General features: G+C 55.2%; 2 protein-coding genes across 2 annotated transcripts; one reads left to right on the top strand and one right to left on the bottom strand.

Moving 5' to 3' along the window:
* Positions 1–596: 596 nt before the first annotated feature.
* QBC33DRAFT_555512 (uncharacterized protein) lies at positions 597–7,635 on the bottom strand (the record flags this gene model as incomplete). The annotated part of the gene is made up of 8 exons (XM_060429651.1): positions 597–1,311; positions 1,388–3,171; positions 3,240–3,421; positions 5,265–5,830; positions 5,959–6,805; positions 6,868–7,253; positions 7,315–7,531; positions 7,596–7,635. The coding sequence occupies 8 exons, from the start codon at positions 7,633–7,635 to the stop codon at positions 597–599; spliced, it is 4,737 nt and encodes a 1,578-aa protein (XP_060287229.1).
* A 2,392-nt stretch (positions 7,636–10,027) lies between these two features.
* QBC33DRAFT_511812 (uncharacterized protein) lies at positions 10,028–14,611 on the top strand (the record flags this gene model as incomplete). Its single annotated transcript, XM_060425868.1, has 3 exons — positions 10,028–11,402; positions 11,455–11,549; positions 11,642–14,611. The coding sequence occupies 3 exons, from the start codon at positions 10,028–10,030 to the stop codon at positions 14,609–14,611; spliced, it is 4,440 nt and encodes a 1,479-aa protein (XP_060287230.1).
* Between the last annotated feature and the right edge of the window lie 1,030 nt (positions 14,612–15,641).

Here is a 15,641-nt window from a genome sequence, read left to right on the forward strand (position 1 = left end):
GAGCGGAGGCGAACTCCGCAAAGTCGTTCGGCAGACCGCGGCTTGGCGCCGGCGAAGGCGCCCCGGGACCTCTCTACCCCGGGACATCTCTGCCAATGACCATGGCCGGCCCCGTATTTAGTAGACGGCTTTTTTTTTGGGGAACGGCTTGTTCACAACCCGAGATTCGGTATCGGGATTCTACTTCGTCAATTCAAGGGCGTTGCCACCAAGATGCATCAAACAAGTCTGGATGCAAGTGTACCATTTATAGACCTTCAAACTATGCTACGCCGATAAACGCCAATGAGGAGATGAACCTCATGAAAATACAAACATTCAAAATGCCCAAATCTCCACACAGCTTGCGCTTTCATTAAGAAAACAGAGTCCCGCAATCTGAGGCCATCGGGCAGGGAGGGAAAAAGGGTAAGACGGAAAAAAAGAAACGGGTTATCATGGGTATTACTCGTCGCAATAGAGAGGAAAATCGCAAAACGAATGTGCCAGAAAAAGGCAAAGAAGAGATTAAAATGCTTCCGGACGTCAAGCCCGTTAGCAAAAGGACAAGCCTCATTTTCTTCTCGCTCTCTTGTTTCGGGCATCAGAGACACAGTCTAGACACCCCTGAACATGCGCACGACTAGGAACCACATGGCTCCGAGGAACTTGAAGGAAGCCAGGACAGCGACGCTCCACAGAACCACGCTCAGGTAGATGGTGGCGCGGGCACTCTTGGTCTCCTCTTCCGTGCCGCTCTGCGGGGTGATCTTGTCTAGGCCGGCGGTGGACAAGACGAGGGCGCAAAGGGCGAAGTTGGTGATCATCCAGATCAGCACGACGAAGGTCCGGACACCTCGGTAGTAATCCAGCTGAGCCTCTTCCTTCTGGGCATCCGTTGGCGCCTTGACTTCCTTGACTGGCTTCCTGGAGAAGACCTGGACCTCGCGCTCGTATTGTGCGTTCAAATCGCCCTCGTCGGGGAGGTCCGTCTTGCCCGCGCCATCCTTCGTGCTGACTGAGGGCAGTTTCTCGGCCTTATCATCGCCCTTGGTACCCCACGAAATATCGTGCGTGTTGCAGAAGGCGTAGACGTTGAGCACGTTGATGTAGGTCGGAGTTAGGAGCATGTATTGGAACAACGAGGTGACCATGTGCCACGGATCGAACATCAGGATAGAGGCGATGAGCCAGATACCGTATGTCGACACGACGGAGACGATGAGCGTATAGAACACGGGGTTCTTGAAGAGGTCCATGATCGAAATCCCAAGGTCCACATTGGTTTTGATTGCCTTGTAAGAGATGAAGACCGCTGCAAACATGAGGTATCTGTCAGGGTGAGGTGAGTTAGCCGTATGCACTTAGTAAGTGGAGCAGAGAATAACCCTCCCGGGGAAGAACCTACACGAAGATGATGGCCCAGAAGATGACCATGGCCAAGTAATAGGGCCCAGAACCGGCAGGTCGATTGCCCATGGCCAAGACGAAGCAGGTGATGAGCGAGACGCCGTAAAGCCACTCGAACACGACACCCAAGATTTTGCCCACATTGCCCAGTAGGTTCTCGTCGCCCAGACTAGTCGTCAAGATCTTAAAGACCAGGAAGAAGTTGCCAATAGCAAACCAGGCAAAGACCATGTTGATCGTGTTGAAGACGAACTCGATAAAGAAGGCGAATTTCCGAAACAATGAGTGATCCGACCGGAAGAACTGATAGAAGTGCACAGTGGAGTAGATGGCGGCGAAGAAGGAACCGTTCAGCCAGCGACGACGCTGGAGAATGAGTTCCGTGACGTTGTCAGGCACGTCGGTCTCGCCAGTGGCAGACTTGACGTACTGCAGGATCCAGTGACAGTTCCGCTTTGTGACGAGTTCGAAGCACAGGATGCGATCCTCGGCAAGATACATGTTTGCCGTGAAGATGCCGGCGCCGGCACCATGGAGCGTTTCGCCGGCAAAGTACTTCTCTAGGGGCCCTTGACCGTTCTTGTCGTTTTGAAGAGCCACGTATCGGTACGCGGAGAAAGCGCCGGGCAGGACAGAAATAAAGCCAAAGGCCGACTCCAGAGGCTTATCGAGGATGTTGCTCATCTTGTACTCGAAATTCTGGGTAGCCACGAGAGGGTTGAGCAGATACTTGCCTCCGGTTCCCAACATGGCCTTGATCTCACCACAAGCACCTGCGCACATGGGCTCGAGATCGAACGCCTTCCAAAGGTGATAGATGGAGCTTCCGCCAGGTTTTGTGCCGGCATCGATAAGCACGCAGATGTTGGGATCCAGAACGCGGCCAAAGGCCTGGAAGAACCAACGGTGCGAGTTGATTTTCTTCTGGTTCTTTTCCTTGAGACAGAACAGCACCTGAACCGGCTGCTGCTTCGGGATGAGCTGCACTGTGCCGTTTTTGATCTGCATGCCCACCTGGGTCGTATATTCGTAGACGTGTGCAGTGACGTCCTTGCCGTTAACCTGCTGCTTGGCGATACCTTCCTGGTAGACACCCATGCCGGCAAGCAAGGCCCTCGTTCTAGGGTTGATCTTCGAACGGCCATCGCTTACCACACATACCACGATCTTCTTCCAGGCATCCTTGCCCCACGTTTTGCTTTCAGATCGCTTGCACATGTACTCGACATTCTTGAACACGCCAATCATGGTTCGCGCGAACAGAATCTCATCCTCGTTGTACATGGTAACGACGATGAAGAGCTCCGTATTCCGGGGCTTGCTGAAGAGCTTTTGTCGGAGGGTGAAGTTCTGCTCATAGAATTCGGAGGGATCACATGTGGCGGCAGTGTATCGCATGTGCGTGAACTCGTCGCGCTCACCGTGAGGCAACTGGTTGAGCAGCCGGGGCGGAACCGGGCAGTCCAGGACCAAGTTACCCCTGTAGAGAAGAACCTGCTTCACCGTCTTCCATCGCTTGAGCGGCTGAGCGGCCGGCTGTTGTTGCTGAGCGTTGTCATGATACGGATCGTTCGCTTGTGTATGGGAGTCCGTATGGGTCAGCATCGGCCGGCTATCGTCGTAATCGTAGCCATGGCCTTGGTCGAGAGGGTGGCCGTCGGCAGGGTTCGGCTCGTACGGTTGGTTGTAGTAGGCATCGTGATGTTGTTCGGGGTTGACGCTATAGTCTCCTCCATGGGGACCATGATGGTCTCCGTAACCACTCAAGTTGTCAACCGAGTGCTACCAGAGGTTCCCTGTTAGCTAGCTGTGTTGCCCGCGTTGCTGCCCACTTGTCGCCGCCAACTTACAGCAGTTTGCATATGCAACGAGTCGCCGGGACTTGGAAGTCTGCCGGGACCCACGGGGGCTTCTAAGGCCCCTTGCGGCCTGCTGTACGGATTGTCTTCCAGCTGATAGCCATGCTGAAGGGGATGGCCCGGCGAGGGCGTGCGGTACGCCCTGTTGTCCATGCGGTCGTAGTAGTCGTCGTCTGTGGTGGAGAAGGGAGGTTAGAGAGAGCTGTCTTCAAAGGGTTGGTTGGCTCCGGATTGCGAGGTAGGTTCGGTATCGAAGGGCCAGCCGACAATGACGAGCTATCAAAGATCACCGAGCCAGCTTCAGATGCCAGATCCGATTGCTTGCACTGGGTCAGGGATAACGTTGCGCAAGGCAAACTTTGCCGTCTTTTTGGCTTTCGCTTCGTCGGGGCAAGGCTGGTTGGAATGTTGTGGGGAGAGTAAAGTATGTGAATCGAGGGCCAAGGGATATACGAGCAAAGGGGAAGCAAACTTGCCTAGCCGATTATACGACATGGTGCCAAGCGGTACGAGGATGGATGAAAGGAATGGAGGTGCTGTGACCCTTGACCTATCCGTCGGCAAGGAATGCGATTGTCTCAGAAGAGGCGATGGCACCCGTCTCTGGAACTTTTGGTCTTGTATGCTATGCGACGTGCTCCGTATGTGCGCGCGTTTATGTGAGTCCCCTGCGTCTTTCGGCCACGCTTGTTCTGTTTGTCGGCGATCGAAATGTTTCTTGCGCCCCCTTTTCTTTATTACGCTCGACCCTTCGCTGCAAAAGGGATGCGGAACGGACCTGGTCTGGCAGAATAGGGCGAGAAAGAACGGATATCCTGCGCAGCGTTGTAGAGAGTGTGGGGTGGGGATGCTTGGACGGACGTGAGCGGGAGCTTCTCGAGAAGTGTAATTCGGCCGCAGGCCCAGCGACGCAGTTTCAAGCTGATCGATTTTTGATGGAGCACTGCCCAGGGGTTGGTCGATTGTGGGACGGGCGAATGAAAGGGGAGCGTAGAGGAACCCCGGTCAGTCGCTTAGTTTCAGATGCTGGGAGGGAGGGAAGGGGGGACACCATGCACGTAGGCACCGGTTTGCTCGCCGTTTTATCTCTTGGAAGGATGGAATGTTGTCCGTAGATAGATAGGTACACTCTTGTTTGCCGGAAGCAGGTCCCTTTTCTCTTGAATGAGGTGTCTCTGACAACGATGATGGCCCAGCAAAGACTGCTCTGGCCAACGCCTCAAAACTTATTATCTCCCAGAACGTACTGCCAAGTCCCAGCCTTCGAGAGCTAAAACGTACGTGCACGAGAGCTGAGAAGACAATCCATGGAATGAATGGAAGCTGCCGTTAGGCAAAACTGAAGGCGCGCTACCGTGCCCAGGTGAGTACCGAGATACCCTTCTAAAATAAGAAGAGATTGTGGCGGGTGGGGTGGCTCGTGATTATGACTTGCTGAGCCTCCAACCCTTTCTTAACCGTCCCCACTTGACTTGCACAGCCTCGCGAACATCTACCTTTCCACACAAGGCATTGGCTGGGAGGCCTTGGGAACTCGGGAGTACGAATACCTACACGTCACTGCACACTACCAGTGCCACGCTTCCGTCGCCTGGCATCTAATAAAGCATCTAAACCCTAGTGACGAGCCCGTCACTGGGTCCGGCTTGCTTGGCAGAATGTCATACGAGAGGCTCCGTTTGGCTGCCTCTCGCAAAGATTATGACGACAAGATCCCGCTTCTGCACTGTCTTCGGGGCTGTCAGTGTCCACCAGCTCATCGCTAGAACTATCATTGGCAGTGAATGGGATATACGGCAACATGGCAAAGAGCTCCAAAATATTCTATAGACTGAACAATGCCCATGGGGATCCGACTCGGAACAGCTAGCTACGTGTGTACTTCGGTCGGCATGCCTATGATAGAACCTCTTGCTCTTCATGTTACCTCCCCCCCCAACCTGTCCAGTTCTTCCTTGATGAACTCTCTAGCATTAAGCATTTCCGTGCTGCCGTAAACGACTCTCCTCCTTGCACGATCGCCAGCAGATGTTCTTGCTGCCCACTCCTGCAAGTTTCCGTACTCGTCCATGCTGCCGCCTCCTACTGTAAACACGACCGCCTCCGCGAAGCCTTGCCTTCTTTGTCCGAAGCTGGCTCCCGTGCCGGGGCCTTGCACGCCGAACCCAGCCCCTGGAAGACCACCGGGTGCCGAAGAGCCCCCTGAGGCGCCGGCCCGTACAGCCGAAGGTGGTGGCATGGTGCCACGCGCATTGGCGCTGCGGGGGTCGAAGTAGAGATAGCTTTCCGTCTTGGCGATGGCTGATGATGACGCGGCGGAAGGATCCATGACAGACTCGACTATCTTCGTGATGGTCAGATCTCGGTTTGCCGGCAGGAAATTCTTGATGCCCCCGATTAGGGAGTCGAAGTTGGCTGAGAGCGCACTTGTTGGCACTCCAGTCTCTTTGAGCCGGTCGGTCAGCCGCGTGGATATGGCCGAGAAGCGGTTGAATAGGTCCGAGGACCCCGACTGCTGCTGTGCTGGTGCGGTGGATGAAGTGTTGATTGTGGTGAGTTGCGTCATCTTGGTCCAACGGACTCTGAATGGCGAGCAGCTTGGTTAACCCTCGGGCAAAAGAGAAGGAGAAAAAGAAGAATAGATCAAGGAAGACGGATCGCCTGCCAAAGAACGTATGTGGAGGCTGACTGGGACGGAGCGATAACTTACTGTCGGACATATGCCAGGCTGGTAGCATCCACACCGGCGGCGGAGAGCGCTTCTTCAAACTGGGTCCAATCCGCCCGGGGCACATCTTGCTCTGTGCTAAGGAACCAGATGATGAACAACCGGAGTTTGTCGATAGGCTGGTTTCCCTTGTCTGGATCTTTTATCAAGTCGAACATCTGGGCCTTGGTCTGCTTCCCTATGTTCTCCTCCATTCGGAAATAATCGTCGAGCTGCCGGTTCTTCACCCCCGCCAAGACAGCTGCAAGAATGTTCATATGCATGTCGAGCACTGCTTTCCGTTCCTGAAGAGCTGGCAGCGAAGTAATAGCTGCTTTAAGATGCAGCGCACTGGCGCTTGTGTCGCCCTCCAAGTCTTCCAGGGAGGTTACTCCCGTTTTCTTCATGATAGCCGCCGCGTCGTCCTTATATCGCGTCAACTCTTCGTCAATATCCTCCGCGACTTGTGGGAAGGGAGCTCCTGCATTCTTTGCCCAGAAAAAATCATTGGCAGCGAGATCATAAACCTTCTTGGTGACCCCTTTCGAAGGGTTATTCTCGTCGATTGGCGTCTCAATCGTGATTCGATTTAGCTTCATACTCAAGATATCATGCACCAGAGACTGATATGTCCACGGGTGAGAGAGCATGGGTATCAAGTCAACATTACGGTCCAGGATAATGAGAACGGGTCGTGAGGTCGGGGTACCGGCGGTAGACGAGGCCGGGCGTGTGTTGGAGAAGAGGTTGTCTTTCGAGTTGAGGATGTGGTCACGAAGCTTGCGATCTAGCTTGGCCGAGACCATCTCTGCCACCTCGCCTTTTGGACAGCGTATAATGGGGATGACGCCTGACTAAAAGTTAGCCTTCCACGGGAGAGAAAAGGGAATGGGTTATGGGGCCATTCCGTACCCATGGTCACAACGACACTAAACAGTCCGCTGACAATCTTGTCAACAAGACGCTCTAGCTCCTCATCTGTAGTCTTGGCACTGTTGATTGTCCCATAGGTGTGTTCCTTTTGCATCCCAAGACTGAACAGATCTGGTTCGGAACAGATGAAGTTCAAATACTGATCCCATATCTTGGCAATCTGTTCAGATGTACCAGCAGCTGCTGTTTGCGACGCAAAATCCTCCAGTAGCGGCCGGCTGATAGACGAGAGGAGGTTTATGTACGCTGGCGAGTAGAGACCCCTCTGCAGATCATTTGTGATGCTCTGGAGGTTGGATGCGGTCGGCTCCAGCAAGTAAATGACTGGCACATCTGGTATGGGATGGCGTGCCGTGGATATATGCCTACTCAGAGGTGAGTATTGGGATCGCGCTTGACTGAAACCCAGGTATGGATGGCACTGACATATGCATCGTAATTCCCATTGACCGCAAGTCAGTCACGCGAAGCACACTGCTGATGACATCGCGGCCAAGGTCGTCAAAGACCAATACCTTCCAGATAGGCTCGCCTTCGGAGGTCAAAATCGAGGCAGACGAGGCCGCAACGCCATTTGTGTGAGAGTCTTCATTCTCGCTGGACTCGACGGTATCGTTGAGGTTGAGGATTCTCTTGATCGAAACTGCAGAGGCCTGTCAGTGAATGATGCTTGGCCAACGGCGCTCTGGGCACGTAGGACAACAGACCGATCTGCCTATCGCGCAAGGTCTGGCCCTTCGCCGCCATTGTTGTTTATGGAGGGTAGCTCTTGGACGAGATACCCAGACTCGAGCCAATGATCCTATATGGCCTCTCGCTGAGTGTTCATGCTCCTCAAAGCATTTCGGAGCTTGGCTTAAGGGAGAATCCGCCCGTTGTTCGTGATGGGTCTCTGCAGCTCTTCCGCTCCGTATTATGTTGCAAATGACACCCTTCGATATGTTGGCAAGCAGGTCCGATGAGCCGATTTGCACCGAAGACGCAAGTTGAAGGCTCACCAGCGAGATATATATCAACTGGATCGGTGTCTTATTCGCAGAATGGCCACATTCGTTGTTGCTGGCATCTGGCCTATCAGGGCGAGGGTCGGAAAGCAGCAGGTCCGATAATTCCGATTTGGCGCTTGCCCATTTATGGCTAGCATCGGTTAGCTCCTGCCTTGCCACCCCTGACGGTGACACCTAACCTGTGCCAGCCCTTCCCTCTTTTGCCCAGGTGATTGCGAAACTCTGACCAACTTTTCTCCAACCCCCATACCTCTCACTCTCTTCTTCCTACCCCGAAAGTATACCAACCCAGAGAGCCATACCAACTCCAGTCCGAGTCGTTATTCCCTCTCGAGCGTGCCCTTGATCTCTAGATCGAATCCGTCAGCAAATTGTTCGACTGGATTACTCTCCCTTGATCTTTACCACACCGTCGATTGATTAGCTCTCTTTGTCGCGTGCCTGAATACCGGTTCTTTGGCCGCTTGAGATGGGCTGGTCCGGGTTCTACTCATAAATCCTACTCCTAATCTCTCGCGGAATCAATGTTGTAACGAGTCATCGCTCTCATCGGCCTCGAGGAGACCATGAAGTGTCTGGCATCGTGTAGGGAGGACAAGCCAGTGGGAACAGGCCTCGATTGAAGGGTATGCATGCAACTCACCCATCCCCTCCCCTTAATGAAGCGTGCTCGAAGCACCAGCACCATTGTATCTCTACCACCTAAATGCCATGGTCAATCGAGCAGTCTTGATCCCGCATACCATAATCTGCGGCCCGAAGGACTGCGAGAGAGGCGCAGAACCCAGGACCATGAGCGTGACAGGCACAACCTTGGGGAGTAACACTTAAGCATTCCCGTCAAGGGAGAAGAAGGGTGCAGATTCGACTGCGGAGAGCAACACAGCAAAGCGTGAGAGAGAAACATATGACCACCAATTTCTGAATATGGAGAGACGGCCTGCAATAATTGATCATGACTCAATTCTGCTGGCTTGAATCCATCCATGGCTGCCATTAATTGCCCCATACGGCGACCATAGAGAAAGGCGGATGCGGGATGTGGGCGCTGGCGCTGGCGGCAGAGCTGGCGGGGTGATTGTGCACACCACCTGGGGAAACGGCAATGTGCCTGCAGCTCTGAGCCAAACCCGTCCAAGTCCAGCCCTGCATCTACGTTACGCCTCTCTCCCGTCTCTCTCTCTCAAAATCACCGCCGACATGACGTTCTGTCTTGGCAGCGGTGATGGCGAACTCCATGTTCTGGAAATCGGGGGCGCTGAGAGAGAGAATGGGCGAGCTGGGACAGATCAATCAATCAACAATCAATCCATCCGCTGTCAGTCAGATCCAGGGCAGGCAGGCTCCTCTTAAAAATCCCGACCGATCAACACGCCGACCCGCGGAACCCTTCGCAACGCTGCCCCCCTCCGGGGGATGTCTCAAAATCATGTGCAGCGCAGCTCTCCTCGAACCAGTCTCTCTCTCTAGCCAATGTTGCTCTCCCCGGGTCTGCCGTCATGCTTCACTGTCCAGTGGGAACCATCCGTCGAGGCCCTATATTCCAGGGCCCCTTTTCAGGGTCCCGTCCAGCTTTACTTGCGTGGTGTTAGGTTTCTGGCAGCTGATCAGTTTCCGTCCTAGATTCACCCGCTAGCCTGTTTTCGTCATAGTGCCACCGGGCCATCGCCCTCCAAAAGCTCCGAACCGTTGATTAGCGCCACACCCCCGCCAATCTCAAAATTCACCCCCGTTGGCCATTAAACCATTAAAACTCCTCGCTTCCTAAATAAGGACCCCGTTAAAAAAATTTCCTCCATTCTTTTCTAATCCCACGCCCTCACTCTCATCTTCATCCCCTCTCAGCCCAGGTTGCGAGCAAGCACAATCTCATTCAAACCAGCCTTTCAGTGGTCTATCTTCTCTTTATTGAAACAGTCAAGCTTCTAATCACTGGTTCATTTTCGGATTGCCTTGGGTTTTTGGTGGTGACTGGGCATCTTGAAATTCTTCGGATTGGTGCATACAACTCCACCAACCAGAACTGTATGCACTTAACCCGCCCAATCCTTTTCTGGGTCAAACTGACAACTTTCAGCACGGGCCTCCCCCTTTCTCTTGGTCGTCCAGAAAGAGTCTCTGGTCCAGCGGGTATGGATGAGCGTGAGCCCCACGGCGGCCCGGGAGGCTTCGAGCCCGCTCTGGTTGGCGATGGAAACTGGGCCGGCGATTTCATCGAGTATCCGCTCCCAGGCAATACCTTGAATGCCGTTAATGGCACATCATTTGGCAACTATTCGGGTCAATACCTTCCACCCAACCCGCAAGTCAGCTCGAGCATCCCACCTGCTCCTGCTCCTCAGTATTCGCCTCAGCAACAACTGGGCTCCAACTACCCCCAGACGGCCCTCCGTTTCGATGTTGGCCACGCGTCCAACATCCAAACTGGCCGAGTTCCGAATGGCGCATCCCAAGGCTTCGCCGCTGGGCGCAGTGCCCCATTTAGCATGCCCCAGAATGGCTACAGTCAGGGAATGCCGGAAGTTCAATCTCACTGGCACGGTGGTGCAGGTGGACATGTGGTAAATGACTACCACAGCCATCCATCGCTTCCGAACCAGACATTCCAGCCCCATGTTCAGAATCCAAATCCGCCAGTCCAGCTTCCGCAACAGCGTCATCTCCAGAATCTCGAGAATTTCTCTCATCAGCATCTCCCTCATCAGAATCCGAATCCGCCAGTTCAGTTTGCGCAACACCATCAGCTCCAGGATCTTGGAAATCTCCCTCATCCAAATCCTCCTCATCAGAGCCCCCCTCATCCGAACCCCCCTCATCAGACTGCCCCTCATCAGAATCCGCCCCATCAGGGACTCTCTCATCAGAATCCTCCCCACCAAGGTCTCCCTCACCAGAATGTCCCTCAACAGAGTGTCCCTCACCAGAGTGTCTCTCATCAGAGTGTCCCTCATCAGAGTGTCCCTCGTCAGATCACCCCTCAGAATTTACCCCATCAGGGTCACCAGCCCGTCGTCCGGCAGGCTGTTCAGCCTTCATCAACGGCGACACCGGTAGTAAGGCAAGCCAATAGGCCGGCTGGGTCTGCGCCTACGATTGGAAATCGCCTGGATCAGCAGCCTGCTCCTCGTTCCACAACCAGCACTAGCCAGGTTTCAGGCAGTCAAATTACCGTCCCGGATCCATATTTGAAGGTGGACGAATCCCTCCTTGCGAGACTGAGAGATGGGACTGCCACTTCATGGGAAGGGGCTAAGCACCTTGTGGTTGAGACGGCGCCAGAGCCCTGGGGGAAAATCCTAAAACAGCAGATGGTCCCTGTCTATCTGAGAACCGACAAACGTCGGTTGTTCCCCGAGAGGAGCTTCTCGATACCGTCAGAGAGCCTCGGCAGGCATATAGAAGCATACCTCCCTACTCTGAAAGAGGACCCGGCTGGACCTGCAGCTAGAGCAAAGCGAGCACAGCTCGATTCTAACTTGAGGCGGGACTTGGATCGCTCTGGCCACGGTGAGTAGATATGCAGCTGGATAATACGTTCTCATGCTAACGTTGTTCAAAGACTTGCCAGAGAGATGGCCTGCGAAGCTGGAAAAGAAGGTCAAGGAAGAGCTGAAGAGGCATGGTCATGGAGATGACATTTTAAAACAACCACCAGTGAGTAAAAGGAAACTCTTGACCCCTTGTCCTGGCTTCAGATCTGGGGGTGAAGACACTTGAGTGAGAGCCTAACGTTACTTTCAATGCAGTCCCTATCAGATGACGAAGTCGTGGTTGCTGAGCGCGAAGCTGCCGCGATCCTGGATATCCCCCCTGGGTGGCAACCGGATGCCATGTTTATTGAAAAGATGGCGGATGAATTCGGCAAATTCCTCAAGATCAAGTTGACGAAGCTGCGGGCGGCAGACAGCTACAGAGCCCTGCCAAAAGCTATCAAGGAAAACAGTCGGAAGCCATCACCGGCTGGCAAGGAGGAGATACGTGTGCTGAGGAGCGAGATCGAGCCGCTGCGCAAGGTAGTTGAGCGCATTGTGGTCGTGGCTTTGGACAAGGGCGACCCACGGGTCTTGAAGGCGGTGGGGGAGCGGATGAGCGTCGCTCCGCTGTTCCAAACAATCATCAACATGATAAATTGTTCTGAACACAACGCACCTCTCGTCAAGGCCGTCCTCCGACTCTTCACCTACTTCACCACCCTTACTTTTGTCCAGCTGGAAGAGTGCAAATTTCCTGCTGCACGGGCAAGATTGCAGGAACAGGGAGACGACGAGGTGAAATCTTCCCTAGCCAAAATCGTCGCAATAGCCAAGGGGAATGGGGGCCACGAGAACTCCAAGTTGGCAAAATCCTCCTCTGATTCCTCGACTACGTCCAAGTTGCCGTCGGCAGGTATGGCACCGAAGCCTGACAAAGGGGTCCCTACAAAGCCCTCGTCGGGTTCGTCATCTTCGAAGCGACCGTCTGACGATGACGGCGAAACCAGGGCCTCCAAAAAGGTTGCCACGGAGACCAAAACTGCCGCGCCTCACCCTGGAGTGAAAACCGTCGCGTCCAAGGCGCCATCATCTTCCTCTCAGCCTACCACCGCAACGCTTACCAAACCCCGCCCTAGCACCGGCCTTCTACCAGGAAAATCTCGACCCCTCGCCAAACCAGTCCAGAAACCGGAATTGAGCAAGTCTGACCAGCTCAAGCTGGAACCTCGCAGAGCTCCAACAACCACGGACTCTCCTCCAGATTCCGTACTCTCAAAGTCCGAGGTGGCCAGGCCGAGGGCTGCTCCGACAACTCTGTTATCAAGCTTGGAAGCTGCCAAGATGACCAGGGCGAAGAAAACCGAACCTCCCAAGGCGGAATTTTCGCAGCAGGGACCATCAAAGTTCGCCGCTTTGATGGCAGAAATTGCTGAGCCAAAGAAGGTCAAGCCCGCCTCGCCGACCCCAACTCGGTCGCCCGATCCCACGGAGACACCCCAGGAGAGAGCCCGCCGCTTGCGAAAAGAGGAGCGCAGGAAGCGAGGCCTTCGAGTGAGCTTCAAGGAAGGCAGCGAGCTTACTAGCGTCCGCATATTCGAGAAAGAGGCCGCCGAGGACGAGGGTCGGGAGGACAGCATGATCTTAGACGCGGGCGACGATAAAGCGGAAGGCAACCATCTCAAGAAGAGCCGTTCCGGAGTGCTCCGCCCGTGGAAGGAGCCGACGTTGATCGACTTTAGCGTCATTGTACCGGATAAGCGGATGCGAGGCGAGGCTTACTGGACTCGCGGCGGAAAACGAACCTTCACCACTGATCACCAGAAATTCATGGAGGAGAGAGAGAACACGACGCTTATGGTTATCTACACCGACCCCGGCGATATTCCGGCGACCCCGAAATCCCCTCCTCGTGAGCCTGAGCAGCCTGTGGCTGGAACGACCAATGCAGGTTTGACTCATCCTGAGCCAGCTGATAAGCCTAAGGACGACGGCATCCACCTCCCGGATGAGCCAGAGTTCGACGAGATACGCCAGCGTTGGAGCGATATGGATCAGTACGGCCCGCAAGTGACGTCCCAGCGCCTCCTCCAGCGGATAGAGGAGGCCGATCGCGCCAGCAAGGCCGAGGAGATGGTCGCGCTGGCGAACGAGAAGCTAAAGGCCGCAGCAGCCCGCGATGAGCATGCAAGCCAGGAGGAGCGAGACCAGAATGTCTTCAAGCTCCTCAGCAGCCAGGCTGCCAAGAAGTGGGTGGAGCCGGAGCCCAATAGACCGAGGGCTCTGAAACGGAAGGCCTACGACGACCCCGAGGTCCAGAATGCCTCCGCCACTATCGAGGATGTTGTGAGGAAGTTGCGGGGCAAGCCGGCCCCCGCCCAGGAGCCTCCGGATTGGCAGCAAGACCCGGCGAGGCGTGCAGAGTGGTACAAAGGGTTCGGCCAGGACCAACAGGAAGCCGCTCGGAAGGCAGCAGCGGAGCAGCCTGCTCAACCTGCTCAGCCGACTCTTGCCAGCGTATTTGCTCATTTCAACAACCAGGCTCCGGCGGCGCAGCCACCCTATTACTCTCAGCCGAATGCTTCGGAGCCGCAAAATGCCTATACGCAGTTCCAGCACCTCGCCTCCACGCCCGCGGCCGCGACTCAACCACAGCCAGGTGCGGGTCCTCAAGCGGGACAGTTCAACGCCATGTTAGAAGCCCTGGCTTCGTTGTCCCAGCATCAGGCCCCGGCTCCGATGTCCCAACGGCTGGCCCCGGCTCCGGATGCCGCGCAAGCTCTTTTGGCCGCCTTGAACCAGGCTCAGCAACAGCCCGGACTCCCGCAGGCGTCGCAGCCTGGTGTCGGTGGCTTGACCAATTTAACAGACGTGAATCAGGCTCACATGCTGCTTAGGATGATTGAAAGCCAGCAAAACCAGGGAGTTCAAGGCCTCCAAAGCGGTGGTGAGACCCACTACCAGTACGGGGGTTTCGAAAACCAGGGAGGCAATAATGGGCAGTCATACGCCAGTGCCTCTCAAGGCTATAACCACCAGCCACAGCACCAGCGAGACGCTTCCGGCGCGGCCGCTCGCTCTGGGGGGCCGGATCAGGGCCGCGATAGGGCCGGCCGCCGGGACCAAGGAGACACTCCCGAGCATCTCCGAGGCATCAACCGGGCCCTTATCGGCACCAAGCAGTGCACCTTCTGGGCACGCGGGAAGTGCAACAAGGGGGATAAGTGCACCTTCCGCCACGGCTGAGGTCCCCCCGCCAAAGTCCGGGTGCATCTGCCGGATAGTGGTTGGGATTTAGGCGTTTTGTGCGGGAGCCCCTACCTACGATCAACCTTCAAGTTTAGGGACGCCCATTTGCTTGGTTCATTTCGTTCTTTCCCCTTCTTTCTTCCCTTCTATTTCACTCTATCACTTGGAGTCCGTCCTCGGGGCGGAGCGGCTCTGACGAAGTTATCGAATAAATTGCCGCAAATGTCGCAGGCCTGGAAGGAGGAATGCTGCACAGCAGCCACACCGGATTGGCGGTGGTTTCTAGGGGCGATACCGAACATAATAGACAGAGCCACCACGGAAGATTTTGTTGTATAAGTACTGTAAAGGTATATCGGATAACTAGGCACGCATCGCGATTCGTGGCCTCCCAAATCACAATTACTCGCACTTGCTAGAGACAGGGGCTCATGGCTCCTCTCCCTCCTACTCTCGTCCCTGTGTGACATGCTTGCCCTGGGTCTTGCGAGGATAGGGGTCCTAGCCCATTTTGAAATGCTGGTAATAGACGATATCGACTGACTCTACGGTCATCCTCGAATCGGGGTAGGGAAGTACCATATCTAGAACGACGCCGCCTTTCCAAGCGGCATAGAAGAGAGCATCTCTCCTGGGGACGACCAGGGGCGCGGATGCTCCCTGGTTGCAGTATTTCTCCCGTGTTTCCAGTAACATTTAGATTCAAACAAAGAGCAAACAAACCAAGGCCCTGTCCGGCACGCCGGTTGATAGTATCAGGATGATGTTTGCCCATTAACAAGGGGGTGGACCAAAACCACCGGTTCAACAACCCAAAGACCGGGTTCCCCGGGCGGCGGGATATTGAAGCCCATTCTCTTATTATCGAGCTAGTATATAACTCCCCAGCTGCCCTGCCCATGACGTAGGCAGAGCCTCCTCCCTATCTCTCCCGCCCGGGGGGGGGGGGGGGGGGGGGGGGGGGGGGGGGGGGGGGGGGCGGGGGGGCGGGGGGGGGGGGGGGGGGGGGGGGGGGGGGGGGGGGGCG

The sequence above is a fragment of the Phialemonium atrogriseum genome, assembly GCF_030411735.1.
Source record: "Phialemonium atrogriseum strain 8032-3 unplaced genomic scaffold QBC33scaffold_3, whole genome shotgun sequence".
Lineage (NCBI taxonomy): Eukaryota > Fungi > Ascomycota > Sordariomycetes > Cephalothecales > Cephalothecaceae > Phialemonium > Phialemonium atrogriseum.